The 17,286-nt window shown below is 28.8% G+C and overlaps 1 protein-coding gene across 1 annotated transcript in view; it reads left to right on the top strand.

Annotated features, from left to right (window-relative positions):
- Positions 1 to 15,244, top strand: part of LOC111677036 (DNA-binding protein Ewg) — a 24,335-nt gene extending 9,091 nt beyond the window's left edge. Inside the window, 8 exon segments of the mRNA XM_046945608.1 lie at positions 6,704 to 7,785; positions 7,857 to 8,090; positions 8,939 to 9,217; positions 9,220 to 9,278; positions 9,280 to 9,397; positions 9,843 to 9,974; positions 10,038 to 10,182; positions 12,792 to 15,244. Coding sequence (XP_046801564.1) covers positions 7,003 to 7,785; positions 7,857 to 8,090; positions 8,939 to 9,217; positions 9,220 to 9,278; positions 9,280 to 9,397; positions 9,843 to 9,974; positions 10,038 to 10,182; positions 12,792 to 13,975 — 2,934 coding nt within the window. The 5' untranslated portion in view covers positions 6,704 to 7,002 and the 3' untranslated portion in view covers positions 13,976 to 15,244.
- Positions 15,245 to 17,286: the final 2,042 nt, after the last annotated feature.

Here is a 17,286-nt window from a genome sequence, read left to right as displayed (position 1 = left end):
TAACCACCTCTATTTTAGTTTTCCTTGGATACAAGTCGCCTCCCTTCGGCAGTTAAAGATTTTGAAAGAGCACTCAGTGCGTTTTTCTAATAATTATTTGGATCATTTCATCTATTACTCTATTTTATATTTTTAATGTTATTGATTAAACATTTCATAATTATATTTTATTGATTTACACTTGTCTAGAAATCTAAACTATTTTTTTATATCGAAATTGTCTCATTATTATCCATTAAACATTTTAAAGCAAATAACATCACATTTTCACCCAATGAGGATATGATTTTTGCAAATCACAACTGAAAAATACTTAACACTCTTCCTTCTAACAATAAAACAATAAATTCCAAAAATAATTAAAAAATAAATTGAAAAACCCAATGAAATTAACCCGAATTCTCAATATGCAAAATACTTTATTGACATGCAAATTCTGATGAAAAATAATAAAATGCAACAACAAATGCACCAAAAGTTATATTTTAATATTTTTTCTAATTTTTCCCATTTTACACAGTTTCTATTTTTAATTGGAAAACATATATTTACTTTTTACTTGTTTTTTTCGAATTTTATTTATGAACAAAAAACAAAATTCTCTTAAAAAAAGGTAGGCAAAAAACTTAGTTGATTCACTGTATATAAAAAAGAGAATAGGCCTAACAATCGATATTAAAATCTATAACGGTACCTGATTGCATCAGCTTATTCATACCGAAAGAATTTTTACATGTGTTGTAGCTTTTAAGTTAATTTTTCAATTCTGTAAACTATTATAAAATACCAATAGAAATATTTTTCATCGCAAATAAATGGAAACACCCATTAACAAGAAAAAAACAATAATCAGTTATTCTCAATAATAATGATGATTAAAGATTTTCCCAAAAGCATGCGATCTATAATTCTACACTCAATTACAAAACAAATCAAATGAGAAATGAATCTAAAACGTGTATGCACTCACAGACACTATCACTCAATGTTTATTACAAATTTGGAATAGGCGCAGTGGGAGAGATTGTGTGTGGAACTGTAAAAGTAAACAAAACAATGCTCCGTCGCATTTAGTGTAAAGACAGAAAAAAATAGAAAAAAACATACAAAATATTAGACTAACAACGCATCGATGAAGAAGATCTGCTCAAAGGGGTGCACATGAGCAGATAAGGAAAAACAAACTGAAATATTATAAATATTCATAGTATTTCTTTTTAGGCATTATAACAGATATAGAAAATAGCCAAAAAAATAGTTTCTTTTGAAAAAATAAAGAAAAAAGTCTATACTAAAAATAGATGCAATAAGCACAAAAAAAATTTTTAATTTCGTTTTAGCTAAATTTTTTTAGGAAGACATACATACACATACGAATATTTGTTTTGAAAATATTTTTACAAAAAAAATCTAAATATTTACAAGTACATATCGCTCATTTACTTTAAAACTGGCATAATTCTAATAGAAATATGCGCAGTTCTTAAGTTTTTTATTTGAAATTAAAACTAAAAGTCATAAAATGATGCAAATCTACACTGAAACCATAAGACCCTTTTTAGAGTGTGAAGATCCAAAGATTTATAGAAAAACAAAACATTAGAAAAAAAAAATAACATAAATAAATAGGTGATGAATGAGAGAAATAAAATCAGTTTGATTCTCTAAAGAATACTTAATAAGTAAAAATTTTTAAATTTGAATTTTGTTGAAAAATATTATATATATATTATTTATATAAACATTCAAATCCATTTTTCTTGAAACGTTCTATTTTGGTTTATGCCAGTCTTATACTAAATGAGCGATATGATTTTAGATAAATGCATATATATTTTTGTATGTATATATGTGTGTATAAATAAATGTACATTTTTTCAGTTATACCGAAAATTCTAAACAACTGCAATGTAAAGTGCTAGTGACCCTATCACTTTATATTTTTATAATTTTCTGTATTTGTATTAAATATTTGCAATAATTTCAATTTTGTTATTACACCATTTGTAGTATTATGTCGATTACTATATCTAAAAGAAAAAAGTACCAGTTGGATAACGAAAAGTACCAATGTTTTAGGTTTTTGCATTTTTGCATGTTTAATTTCATGGTTCAAGGTTATATATATTATATGAAACTCAATGGTTGTACAACATAAAAGTCTTTCCTAGAGATTTCTATTCATTTGGATTCTGATTGTATAAATTTAAGTTTCTAGGTTCAATATCATAAAAAAAATCATACAGTACCTTTTAACGAATGAAAAAGTACATTTTTATAAATTTTCTTTTACTTTACTTCATGTCCCAATATTTAATATTAACGGAAATTCAAAGGGTTCCAGTTTTAAAAAGAGAAAGTACTAAAAAAATGCTAAGTGTCGGAGTTACAAATAACACCGTTTTTTGCAAATTTACCCTCATTTTCACCACCTCCAGTTATGGTTTAACTGGTAGTTACTCTTTCAGTTAAGACACTTTTTGTATGAGAACTGTCAATATATCTTAAAGTTGAAAAACATTGTGAAAATCGGTGTGTTACTAATTATAAAATTTTTTCAAAATTTATAAAAAATGGTTCATTGAGTTTGAATATAAAAAATTTTTCGTGTTTTGTACCCTTTTGGCACTTTTCCACAACATGTTATTCCAAAAAGTTGTAATATCACAATGAATCCAATTACTTACAACTTACAACATAAAGTTGTATGTAACCTCAGTAGCGGTGATAACACTCCTGCTCCCCGATGATTATTCTCTTAATGTAGTCAACTTATAGCTCTCAGTTAAAAATTTTTCCTGACTAGTATATAAACTTATCAGCTCAAGTTTAGTAAGAGTGAAATGAGCGAAGAGTCAATACCTTATATAAAGTAGTTAGATGTAGTCCAAGCTAACCCTTTTTCCCCATATCTGTTAAAGCAAATTTTCTTTCTTTTCGTAAGTCTTAGTTCGAATGAGAGGAAGATAGTTCTGTCTTAAGTTCTAAGTAGGAAGAATAACAAGAGTTACAAAAACAAATAATTGCAAACCAAATAAAAGTCGCAAAAGAAATTACATCTGGGACTTGACAATTATATTGTAATTTTTATATTTATACACCAGCTGTCAGTGACAAATGAGCTCTCTGACTGATTTTGTTTATTGTATGTGTGTCAACTTACGTACCTACATATGTATGTGGGAAAGGTTTATAGAAAAAAAGAGAATACTTCAAGTTTTGGAAACTAATTTATTTGTAGTTAACAAACATTGTAAAAGTTCTCAAACTTTATGGAAAATGTATTTGTTTATAATATTTTTCTTAACAACAATATGAAATTTTTGCAAAATAACTCTGGAAATAGTGTAAATCATTAGATTTTTTTATTTTATTTGGCTCGTGTCATACTCAGGGTGTTTTCTGTTTCTATTCCTGTGTTTTTTTCTCTATTTAGTGATTTTTTACAATTTTCCTTTATCTAGATTTTCCAGCTGTAGTACGTGTGTCGATGGATGGATAAAGGTCTGTGTTTGAGGTTGGGGTGTTTAGCGCAAACGTATAGATACACAAAATTTTCATTATATCAGAACAAGTAGAACAACTTTTAACGAGGCGTAAGTGAATATAACATGTCACGAAAAAAAAGCATACACTAGAAGGACAGACAGACAGACAGACAGACAGACAGACAGACAGACAGACAGACAGACGAAGGGATAGGCAAACTTGCTTTTGAAATGACTGACAGGCAAGACAGCTTAAGGGTGCAGTGCATGCGTTTACTGAATAAAATTATTTACCAGAATAATAGAATGACTACTAGCAAGTGTTAAGTCAACGAAAAACAACAACAAAAACAATCAAAAACATTTAAAAACCACCCTCCCTGGCACTTTACTGCACTGCTTGGCCTTCTTTCCTTTTTAAGGGTGGTATACACACACACACACACACATACGCACTTTGCAATAAACCCCCTTTATGTTGTAAGGTAATAGTGGCGGTGGGGTTGTTTCGTTTTGTCTCGTTAAAGCTCTGCTAAGTTAAACTTGGTGGTAGTTTTTTTTCGTATTACGAACGAAGTGTCTTTACTAAATACATGTAAACATTATTGATTTTTTCCTCATTTACTTTTTGTTTTCATTTTTCTATTCTGTTCTGTTTGTATTTTTATTCTATCTTTGCTGTTTTCTTTTATTCTTTTATTCTCTGTGCACACACGTACTAATGAAACAACTCAATGCTCCTGCTCAGTCGGTGGGGTGGTTCGTTAAAGTGTAGAAGTGATTTTTATGTTTAACGCATGACCGTTAAACGCTGCGTTAAAGTATTAAATTTAAACAAATTACAACAAAAATAATAAAATTATAAAAATAAATTTATTGAAAAAAAATATTAAATAATTAATATATTTAAATGCAAAATATTTTTGTAAGTTAAAAATTGTGTTTAAAGTTTTGCTAAAAAAAGTTAAAAAATTTTAATAAAAATTTAAAAAAAAAATCAAAAAATATTGAATTAAAAAAAAATAATAAATTTTTAAAAAGTACGCAAGCGCACATGTATTTTTTTTAAATTTTTTTTATAACTTATATTGTAATCAGAAATACATATGTATGTGGTTTTTGAGTGTTTCCAAAGTATCTTCAATTAAGTGCACCGACATAGATGACCTCATTTGTGTTATCACTATAGTTGTATACTATACATGTACTAAATTTGTATATTGTACTACAACAATTACAAAAATAACAAACAAATAAAATATTTAATTTTTTTTAAGAATATTTTTTTTTTTGTTTTTCTACATGATGTTTTGTTTTTAAACATTTGCACATATACATCTTTACATAAAATATTGTGGACTATTATAGAGACATTGTTGTAATACGTTTAATGTTAATTATAGTTTTAAAATAATTTTAGAAAAAACACAAAAGAAAAACGTACCCACAAACAGACTTGTGTTTTCTTTTGTATTTTACTCTCTCTCATTAAATTAGAATTTTTATTTTACAAAGAATGTGGAGCATTTTGAGTTTTTTTTGTTTTATTGGAATTAAGCGTTTTTTTATTAACGGTAATAAAGCTTTAAATAAAAACATATTTTAAAATTCTAAATTATGAGTTCTATTTCAAATTTAAACATTTTGAAAATAATTTCGACGTTTTTTCTAATTAATAAAAATTTTAACAAACATTTTGAATTCGAAATTTTTCGCTATTAGAGCAAAGTTTTCTTTAAATACATGTAAATGTAATTTTTTTGTTTCATTACATTTAACGAAAAAAAAACGTGCCTTTACTTCACTTTAAATACAATATTTTGTTGTAATAATTTTATAAGTAATTTGATTGCACGTAATACTATTTAAATCTAATGGGTATTCATTCATACTAAATTAAAATCGTGCATACTAGAAACTCGTGTTACTCTGACCTTATTTTATTTAAGATTTTTATACTAAATAAAATTTTATTTCGAAATTTACATTAAATAAGCATATAAGCCTCTAGAATGAGTTATTGTTTGGGAAATCAAAAGGGAATTTTGTGTATAAAATGAAAATTTTTTTCGCAATTTGCTTTCCATTTGATCATTATTTTGTACATAATGAAAAATGGAATGCAGGAAACATATATATTAATATGTATATAGAAAACTGTTCTATAAAGAAATTTTCTTATGTAAACTCTTTTGCTAAATAATTATCTATAAAAAAATTTTATAAAAATATGTTTTCTATAGAAAACTGTCATACTTCTACAAGAAAGTTATTCTTATATAATATAATTCCATTAAACAGTTTTTTATATAAAACTGTTATACTAAGTTTTTTTTTTAGAAAAAAGGTGTCATTCGTAAAAGTTATTTTTATGAAATACTGTTCTGCAAACAAATACTTAGAAGTTTTCTTTAGAAAACTGAATTAAAAGTAAATATCTAGAAAAATTGTTATAAAAAGACATTTCCTAATGAAAACTTTCATACGAAGAAGTTTTGTATTTTAAACAGTTTCTTATATAAAACAGTTCCACTAAACAGTTTTTTCTATTTAAAAGTTTTTTATAGAAAACTATTATACATAGAAATTATCTGTAGAAGAATGTTGAACAAAGAAGTTATTTTGTAAAAAAAGTGTCATACGAAAAAGTTATTTTTATGGAAAACTGTTCTACAAAGAAAATTTCTGTAGAAAAACAGTTTTTTAAAGATGTTTTATATAGAAAGCTCTTATGCTGAGAAGTTTTTTTTTAGAAAAACTGTTCTACTAAGATATTATCTATAAAAACTTATAAAATTATGCTAGAGAGCTTTAACACGAAGAAAATTTGTATATACAACATTCTACTAAGATGCTTTCTACAGAAAACTATTCTACTATTGAATTTTTTGTAAAAAAATTGTTGTTATGTATGGGAATCTGTCCTACAAAGAAGATCGGTATTTTAAAGATGATTTTTTTTGCAGAAAACTGTCATAAAAAGATGTTTTCTATGAAAACTTTTCTACAAAAACGTTTTCTAAAAAATGTCATACCAAGAAGTTTTCTATAGAAAACTGTTCTTCAAAGAATTCTTTTGGACTTAACTATATAGAAAATTTTTTAGAAAATCTCAACCATTTACAAAAATAAAACCATTTAGAATCACATTTAAAAACATTCATTTACAAGTTTTATAAAAGATATTAATCTTTTCTTTTACAATCTTTTTTCAGATTTGTATAACACAAGACGACAAACATCTCTTAAACTCTTCTTCTCACACACTCTCTATATAACGTTCTTCTGTAACACAATTATCATCTTTTACATTCTATAATCGAAAAAAGAGAAAATAATAAAATTTAAAGTGGAGAAGTGCAATATTTATTAATATTTCTTTAAATTAAGTAACGAAACCAAAGATTTTGGGTGCTTCCCTAAAAACAAAATCCAGGGAGCATAAACCCAATTCCAAACGGAAAATCCCTAAATCAAAAGCTAAAACCAAATATTACAAACAAACAGTCACATAATGAATGTGACTACTATATCGACGGGTACGCATGCTACCCAGGCGGCAGTCGAGAGTATAACTAATGTCAAACACCAACAACAGACCTATAAAATAGAAATGCTCGAGGACAGTTTGGCATCCGATGATGATGACGATGATTTGATTAGTAGCGATGGCAGCATGTTCGATGAAACTGAACTAACACATATTGCAGTGCAAGATGATTTAGCCAACCAATTGGCAGCTGCCGGACCAGTGGGTGTAGCTGCTGCAGCAGCTATAGCCTCGTCTAAGAAACGCAAAAGACAACATTCGTTTGAAACGAATCCGTCTGTACGTAAAAGGCAACAGAATAGATTATTGCGCAAATTGCGTGGCATAATCTATGAGTTTACTGGTCGTGTGGGCAAACAGGCTGTGGTGTTGGTAGCCACACCGGGTAAACCCAATACCAGCTATAAAGTTTTTGGTGCCAAACCACTAGAGGATGTAGTGCGTAATCTTAAGAATATTGTTATGGATGAGCTGGAAAATGCTTTAGCTCAACAAGCACCACCCCCACCACAAGAGGATCCCTCATTATTTGAACTACCACCTCTTATCATTGATGGTATACCAACACCTGTGGAAAAAATGACACAGGCTCAGCTAAGAGCTTTCATACCATTGATGTTAAAATACTCTACTGGTAGAGGTAAACCAGGTTGGGGACGTGAGGCCACTAGACCACCATGGTGGCCTAAAGAATTGCCCTGGGCTAATGTACGCATGGATGCCAGATCTGAAGATGATAAACAAAAGGTAATTTGTAAGAAAAAAATATGTAAAGTATTTTTAAAAAAATTAATATGTTTGCTTTGAAATTTTATTAGATTTCCTGGACTCATGCTTTGCGAAAAATTGTCATCAATTGTTATAAATATCATGGCCGCGAAGATCTCTTGCCCACATTTGCCGATGAAGAGGAAAAAGTCAGCCAAATGATCTCACACGAAGAGGAAGAGGAGGAAGAAGAGGTGATTGTACAGCCTGTTAGTAATCAAGCTACTACTATACAAACTATACACACAACAAATGCGCCCACAAATGCTACAACTAATGTAAGGGTAAATATGTTTTTCTTAATTCAATGTTAAAAAATAATTAAGTGTTTAAGATAAAGAGTCTCCTCGATTAGTTTGAAGAAAAAAGTGAAAAAGTTATATTTAATAATATGAAGGTTGGGAATGAATGTTTTCAAAAAAACAGAAAGGATCCAGCTTAGAAATGCGGGTATTATTTGAAATACATATTTCTTCATTTTTTAAACGACACATACTTGCAACTTTTTTCGATGAGGCTCTTTAAGCTATAAGGTAAATTATAAAATAAGATATTTCTTTTTATAATGTATGTTTAAGAAATATTTTGAATGTATTTTAAAATATTTAGGATACTATATAAAGTAAATTGGATGCAATTATACTAAACTTACTTTTGTTCCTATATGAAAAATAATTTACTTTAAAAAAGTTCATCTAAAAAGATTTCTAAAATGACTTTCTATTAAAAGACGTTTTTTTTGCAAAAGACTTAATTATAAAAAGACTTTTTACAAAAACTTTTTTTATTAAAACAATTTTGCAAAAGACAAAATTGCTTTTACGCAAAAGATTAATTTTACAAAAATACTTCTCTAAGAAATATTGCACTTGTCGGACACTATTTCTATTAAATATAGACTTTTTCAATGAAAAATTATATTTTCTTTATTATTTCCTTATTGGAAATAGTTTTGACTCTAAATGACCTTTATTCTACTTAGAATCGTATTGACTATTAAAAAAGACAAACAATCAATTTTTTTTTTGAAACAAAAAAAAGAACTTTATAAATATAAACTTTATAAATAAAAATAAATAAATAAATAAATAAAAAATAAATAAAATAAAAATTCATCATTACGTTTTTATAGCAACAAGTCAATGTGGTTAAAATTAATAGTTCAGGAACTGTAATAACCACAACAAATCCACATAATCCAAATAATCCTGGACCCACTATTATACAAAGTACGAATGATCAACATATTACAACAACGGCACGTTTGCCAGCATCGACAAAGATAGAATTGTGTCCTGCGCCAATGGCACAGATATCACAACAACAACATCATCAACAGCAGCAGCAACAACATCAGCAACAACAGCAGCAACAACAACAGCAGCAGCAACAACAGCAGCAACAACAGCTGCAACAGCAGCAACAGCAGCAGCAACAACAACAGCAGCAACAACAACAGCAGCAACAACAGCAGCAACAACAACAGCATCATCAACAACAACATCATCAAATACAAACCACAAATGTGACTTCTCAACAGTTGGCCAATGCTCAAGTTTGCATAGAACCCATGACCTTGGGAGATGTTGATGTTCGTAAAAATAATTCATACTTAAATTCAACTCAAATTGATGTTGTGTTATTTTGTTTGCCTCTTTCTTTTTTGTTTTTCTATTCTTGAACTTGATGTTTTTTTTTTAATTTTGCATTTTTAAACCCTTGAGTTGTTGTATTATTTTTTTATAATTTGGCTGTAACTAAAAACAGAGAAGCATACTTTTAACGGTTACAAGCAATATTTTTCTTTTAAAGAAAATTCCTAAATGTATGCTATATTTTGTGGCCCTTTAAATCGCTAGAATAACTACAGCGATATTTTGTTTATTTCCTTATTTTACTGATTTCTTAATTTATTTTTGTTTGCTTTGTTGCGTTTCTTTTTATTAACATATTTTTATTTAAGTTTATTTATTATTTTTAAAAATTTGAAACTTATTTTAACTTATTTAAAATTTAATTTCTTTTTCTCTCTACAGTACACCACCCAAACGGTGTTATCCACCATACAAAATGCTGACGGCACTGTTTCGCTTATACAAGTTGATCCTAATAATCCTATTATTACATTACCGGATGGTACCACAGCTCAAGTCCAGGGTGTTGCAACGGTAGTTTTTAATTTTCATTAAATATATGATAAAATATTCATTTAATTGGTTTACTTTTTGCAGCTGCATCAAGGTGAAGGTGGTGCCACCATTCAAACTGTTCAAAGTTTGGGTGATGTTAATGGTCATGAAAATATGACTGTTGATTTAACGGAAGCTACTGTGGCTCAAGATGGTCAGATCTACATAACGGCTGAGGATGGTCAAGGTGAGTTAGATGATGATTTATTTTCTTGGTTATAAAGAAATATTATAAGTTCCCTGGAATAAAAGTATTAATTCCACAACAAGTTCTAGAACACAAGATTATAGCGTGAACTCGTTCTATTTATTCATTGAGATCTGTGTATAACTATTGTCAAAGAACTACACAGTGCTTTGAAAGCTCTTTAGAAGTACTTTGGAATCAGAATAATGTTCTACAGAACGGACTCCAAAAGTTATCAAGAATCCTAGGACATACTGTTTACACCTATTCTAGAGTTAGTTGATTTATAATAATTTGATAGACTGTTTGATAGGTGTCAAGTTTTAACGAGAAGTACAAGGTGGACATAAGCATGGGTGCTGGTATCTATATATTAATGTCAGTTTAAAAAGGCCATTCATAATGAAGTGTCATCCAATAATGTAGTGTCATTCTGGGGATCTGAAAAGCGATGAAACTAATACACAAACATAGAATTGGTTTTGACAATTTATGTCAATAGTCAAGCATAGGCATATCATACGATATATCCGCGTCTGGTTGAAGAATGAACTTTGTCAGTAAATGTGATAATAATATGTCGAACTATTGCGAGATATGTAAATGGGCACTTACTTTGCTACTGTTCTAGAATACAGAATCTCAGTTTGAAATGGTTGGAAAATAGGTCCCATGCCGAACGGAAGGAAATTGCGGAACATAACCCTCGTAGTCTACTAAATTTAATCAGGGGGATTAATAATTTCATTGACACCAATTTAAAGAAAGTTACAGATTCTCTCACCTCTTTATGGTGCATGACCCTTCTTGGCTGAAAGCTATGTTATATTTGGCTAATCTTGAGCAAATATACTTCAACAATTTTCTCAAATGTTTTATCTAGGATTAAATAAATATAATTAATATATGTAATTAGGTTACGCAAAGAAACATTATTAGCATTTATTGTATTAATGCTATCAAATATTTTTATCTCTTTGTGCGCACGTGTAAAAATACATACTTGACACACTGATAAGACTTAAATTTATGCAGATAACATATAAAACATGCCGTTCTGTATTTTAAACACTGACAAATAATAGTTAACATTTAATCATTGTATTCACATAGTTCTTATTCACAGATTCACATAGATGATATTCAACTGTTAGTAATAATGTTGAAATCTTTGTCTTATATTTCAAATTTATAAAGTTTTCCCAACATTTAAGTACTATGTATATTAAAAGTTATTTTCTTAGAGCCTTAAAATAGGTTGAGAAATCGGGGCAAAAATAAATTATGTTCAGAAATTTTGTTCCTTGACGAAAATTAGGTATTCAGGTTACAAAGACGCACACTGTTACAGACAGGACAACGGTTTAAAGTGCCTGAAACAATTCGTTCATGGTAGCAATTGAGAAAACTGAATCGACTGGCTCTTAAATTTGCTAAGATGATTCTCGATCACAGGGGGGATGTTCATTTAGGATTCTGTTGTATCTGTAGCCATTAATGCCTTCAGTGACCTTTATTTGATGCAAAATTTCCCGGTCGTCCGAGGTCCATTCGGATGTGCCTGGGAGGGATATTCTCCATCAGAATGTGATGGTTGGGGTGACTAGGCAAATGGCATACCAACAGGAAACATCCAGTCAACAATGCATTCTGACTGACAGTAACCTGGTCTCATGTAAATGATCCACATTCGTCGTCTTAGTGCATCCGGTTGCGATTCGGAGTCCATTATCGGACTTCGTATACAGCAGCTTTGAACGACATTCATAGAGACGCCATCAATTACCGCATGAATGTCGTTCTTGGAGGTCGCCCACCGCCCATAGCAGAAATAGAGAAGAACCTGCCGCGAAAAACAAGAGTTGCTCTGGCACAACTGAGATCGGGATGGAGCAACAGGCTCAACGCCTACTGGTCCCGCATAGACCGTGCCGTCCCCAATATATGCCCATCTTGTGGACAGGGTCCCCATGATACCCACCACATATTCAACTGTCCAGCCCACCCTACTTCATTTAGCCCAATGGATGTATGGACTAACCCTATTGAAGTAGCCCAATTTCTTGGCTTGGACCTAAATACAGAACCCCCGGATTAAAATTTGTAAAGTTTAAGCTGTTACAACAACAACTAATTTAAGAGGTTTATACTAAAGCAACATAACTGAGAAGATACCGATTGACTTATACAATTTGTCGCTATAATCGTGTCGTTATCCACATCCCAAGAGATCACAGATAAAACTTAAAGCTCCTTATTTCTGTTTCGAACATTTTGGGTGATGTAAATTTCATAAATAACATTTGATTAAACATTATAAAAACTATATTTTCTAAAAATATATAACACACAAAATATTATGAATATTTCCTGCATAATCACTAAATACTAAACATATTCATTTATACAGTTTTACACTTATTTACCATCGAACTAATTCCGAATGAAGGAACAGAAAAATCACTAAACACACAAGTAATTTTCCACCTATAAATCTAAAAACAACCAAATGACTTTTTAATCTTATTCAAATAATTTCCTCTAAATATTTAATAGCAATGAACGAACGATTTGTTACGTTATTAATTAAATTTACATTTTTATTGCAGGTTATCCAGTGTCCGTTAGTAATATGATTACATTACCGGTATCAGCATCCATGTATCAATCAATGATGGCCAATATCCAACAAATACATACAAATAGCGATGGCACAGTGTGTATAACACCAATGCAGGTAGATGCTCAAAACAATAATAATAATTCTAATGCAAATACAAATAACAATAATAGTAGCAGCAGTAATAATTGTAGTAATAGTAATGTTAATAGAAGTAGTAGTCATAATAATAACAATGATACTGAGGACAATGATAAAGGAAATCCAAATACAGCAGTCAATTCAACAACACCACAGTATCAATGTTATTCAATAATGGCAGCAACACCGCTTGCTACCACAACAGCTCATCGGCTGTTGACAAATTCAGCTTTAAATCAAACACAGAATTTAGCTAATAATTTAAATAGCAATATTAATAATAACAGTAGTAGTAATATTAGTCCTAGTAATATACGTTGCCAAATTATAAACGCCTCTAGTTTACACCAAAATTCTAGTCAAATGAATTGCCAACAACAACAGCAGCAACAACAACAACAAAATTATTTAGCAAATGTTTTACAAAGTGCAACAGCTAAAGTTTTTATAGCAAATCCAACACATTTAAATTTAACAGCAGCCACTAATATTTTAAACAATAACAATAACGATACAACAACTAACAATAACAATAATAGTAGTCATAATAATAACAATAATAATGGTCATATAAAAATTGCCACGGCTATGCCTTTGCCAATAGTTGTAGCTGCCACCACAGCACAGCATACCCCATCAGCAACTGAGGGAAATTGTAATGTTGTTGGTGGAGCAGGTGGTGGCGTTAATAATAGAAAAACTGGACATAAACGTCGTAAGCAAACGTTTGCCAAAGTCATACCAATTAAAATAGAGGAAAATCTTGCCACAGATGCTGCAAACAACACTATCAATCATAATAATAACAACAACAACTCAGGCGAAAGCCTTTTGAATATACAAATTGTCAATACTACAGATAATAGAGTTGTTGTGGCGGGAACTGGTAGCGTTGGTGGTGGTGTTGTCGGCAGTTTAGGCAATTTACGAGTTGGCAATCGTCTTGTTAGTGTCGATGTTTCATCCTCATCCAATACCTCTGGGTCACAGTTACCCGCCAAAACCATTAAATTAGAAACACTAGACAATTAATTACAATTAACAATGACAGCAAGCAATATCATCATTAATGAAGGAAATTTTTTATGAAATCACTTCAGTTATAGAATGGAATGTATACTACTTTCAAATTTAGGACCACAAAATATTGTTATAGAATTTAAAACTTTGAAAAAAATGCGCTGGTGCACGAAGTTTTTATATAGTTTTGTGTTCAATATTGATATATTAAAACTTAAATTTAGATTTTAAAAGTTTCTAATTTGAAAATCTTCAGTTGTATTTCAAAAGTCTGTAAATATAATTTAAAAATGTTAAATTGTATTTAAATACTTTTATTTTCAAATTGTATTTTAGAATTGGTAGTAGATGTAATGACTAAATCACTGAAATGGAGAAATATCCCTTTTAAGAATAACTCCCATCTTTAGTTTTCTAAATTTCTATAATGTTTTCCATTGCTATCGAAAAGTATACATTCTTGTATATATCTGTGTTATGAGGAAGGATTATACTTATAACAAAGTAGACTTTTGTTCTTTTTAATTTATTTATAATTTCATTCTGATGTTTTTTATCCGTTATTGCTGCTTTTTATCGCAAAATATAAACGGTCTGTCTTGTTGCAGTGGTTTATTTTTTACACAGTCTTAAGTATAAAACTAGCATTGAAATCTATTTTTTAAGAACCCTTTTAGATCTTCCAATGATTGACTACTAGAATGTCATTACCAGTTCTATTTCCTCATTGATTTCAGAAAGATTTACTCTCTGACAATCTTATTAAGAATACAGAAAGAAACCGCACCAATTACTTACAAAACACTGTGTGTTATTTCATGCTTTATCTGAGTGCTTTTTGTATATCTTTTTGAAAGAATTTCTTTAGCTCTTTGTGTGCTAAATTTTTGGTCATGGCTGTATTAGTGACATACAAACGTTGTTCTCATTATGTTTTCATTTCTTATAAAGTGCATTATAATTGAAAAATAAATTAAAATTAGCAAAGAATTTTTAAAAATATATTTCATATTCATTCTAAAAAATCCGCATTAAAAATTTAATAAAATAAAACATTTTGTAATAAAATTAATTAAAGAAATTTTTAAAAAGGTTTTAGTGACATAACAAGGATACAAATTTGTTACACTTGTTTTGTATTAAAAAATCATTGTTGAAATATTTTTTTTTAAATTTCATAACAATATAACAAGTGAAAGCAAAAATTCTGTTTAAATTGTCAGTTTAATTTAAATTGATGTTTTTAAATCATATTTTAATAAAATTCTTCCAATTCTAAATATACACATTGTATATATATTTATATATTTTTGCTATTACAAACACAAAATCAGTGTAAAAAATGTTTTATTGATGTTTAGTTTTATTTATTTCAAATCTTCAAAAGAATTATCTTTTTAATTGTTAAACAATGAGTAAAATAATACCTTTTTTAAATACATACAAACTTAAAATTATATATAATAAGCAAAGTACAGTTATGCTATGTATACACGGTTGTTAGATCTTACAACGTTGTCACTAAAATGTGCAGAAAATGTCTAACAACATTGCCAACTTAAAAATTTTGTTTTGCAATATTGTCAGTAATGCTTTTTCTGAAAACGTTACAAACGAAAAATTGTAAGTTCAGACAATTGTTAGATATTTTCTGAACATTTTACTGGCAACGTTGTAAGATCTGACAACCGTGTAATACGGCTTTTACACACAAAAATTTAACGTAGCAAAATTACAATAATTATTAACTTTTAAAAAAATTTACTTAAAATTTTATAAAGATATCATACCTTGTAAATTACTTTTGCTAACAACTGTACCTTTACTATATGAAAGTAGTATATAAATTTGTATTATTCAAAAGTATAATATATAGTTATATATTTGAATATACATATGAAAATGTGTACATACATTTAGATGTATAGTACATATACTACATGTACTAACATATTTACTTGTATTAAAACATATTTCTGCAACAATTATTTTTAAAGTGAGCCTTTAGTTTTCAACCACAAGAACAGAAAAAAAATTCCATTGTTTATTATTCTACACTTTACTCGTTTTGGTTTTTGTGTTGAAAAATTATAGAAAATTATTTATTTGTTGTTTTATTATACACTTTTATACCTATAAATGAAAAGAAATAAAATATTTTTATATAGACGACGAGAATGTTCGTCAGACTTGGTTGGAAATTTGTGTCAAAGAGAATTGATGAATCAGAATCGGATGAAATTTATGTAAACAAATTATTCAGTAAACAAAGAAATTGAAAATTTCTTTATAGCAAATTGTTTACCATTAATATAAAATTACTTTGAATTTTCTATAAAAATGTTCCTTAAAATCTGAGCACCTTTATCTTTAAAGAATTTGGGTACTTTTCACTATGAAAAATTTTCCAGATTCAGCGCAATTTTCTTCATGGAAAATTTTTTTAGAATCTGTCTACTTTTCTATAGAAAATAGCTAAGAGTCTGGTCACTTCCCTCTAAAAATAACTGATTAGAATCTGAGTACTTTTCTTTATAAAGAATTGCTCAAAATCAGAATACTTTCCTATACAGATAATTGTGTTAAATCTTTCCATTTTTCTGTATAAAAATTTCAAAAGATATGGCCACTTTTCTCTGTAGAAAATTGCTCAGAATGTGGGCACTTTTCTTTATAAATAATTTCTTAAAATTTGAACATTTTTTTTATAGAAAATGGTAAGCGTATGTGCACTTTTTTCCTAAAAAAAATTTGTTTAGAAACCATTCACTTTTCTCTAAGAGAATTGTTCAGAATCTGGACATTTTTCTCTTAAGAAAATTTCTTGAATTTCTAAAGAAATTTGCTTAACAACCATTCAATTTTCTCTATATGAAATTGATCAGAATCTGGACAATTTTCTTTATAAAAAAATTTTCATAATATTTCTCATAATCTGTACGTTTCATTGTACACAATTCTTAAAATATGTACACTTTTCTTTAAAGAAAATAACTCGGAATCTATATGGAATACTTTATATAAACATTGCTCTTTTCGCTATAAGAAAATGTTCAGAATCTGAGCTGTTTTCTCATTAAAATAAACATTTTTTGTTAGAAACTGAGCACTTTTATCTATAAGGAAAAGGTTATCATAGCTGAGCAACTTTTTCACAATATACATAATAGAACAAGTTAATATGTCAGAAATTGCTTGTTGACAATGTTTTCAACAGGGACTTTTTAATGAAGAACTCACTTTAAATGTCTGCCTTTATATAATTTTGTTAAGCATTTCAATGGAAACTTTGTAAAGTTTTGCTACATCAAAGTGAAATAAGA

This window comes from Lucilia cuprina, chromosome 3, assembly GCF_022045245.1.
Source record: "Lucilia cuprina isolate Lc7/37 chromosome 3, ASM2204524v1, whole genome shotgun sequence".
NCBI classification, from domain to species: domain Eukaryota; kingdom Metazoa; phylum Arthropoda; class Insecta; order Diptera; family Calliphoridae; genus Lucilia; species Lucilia cuprina.
The sequence above is the reverse complement of the archived record's forward strand: the minus strand, read 5'-3'. Positions and strand labels throughout refer to the sequence as shown.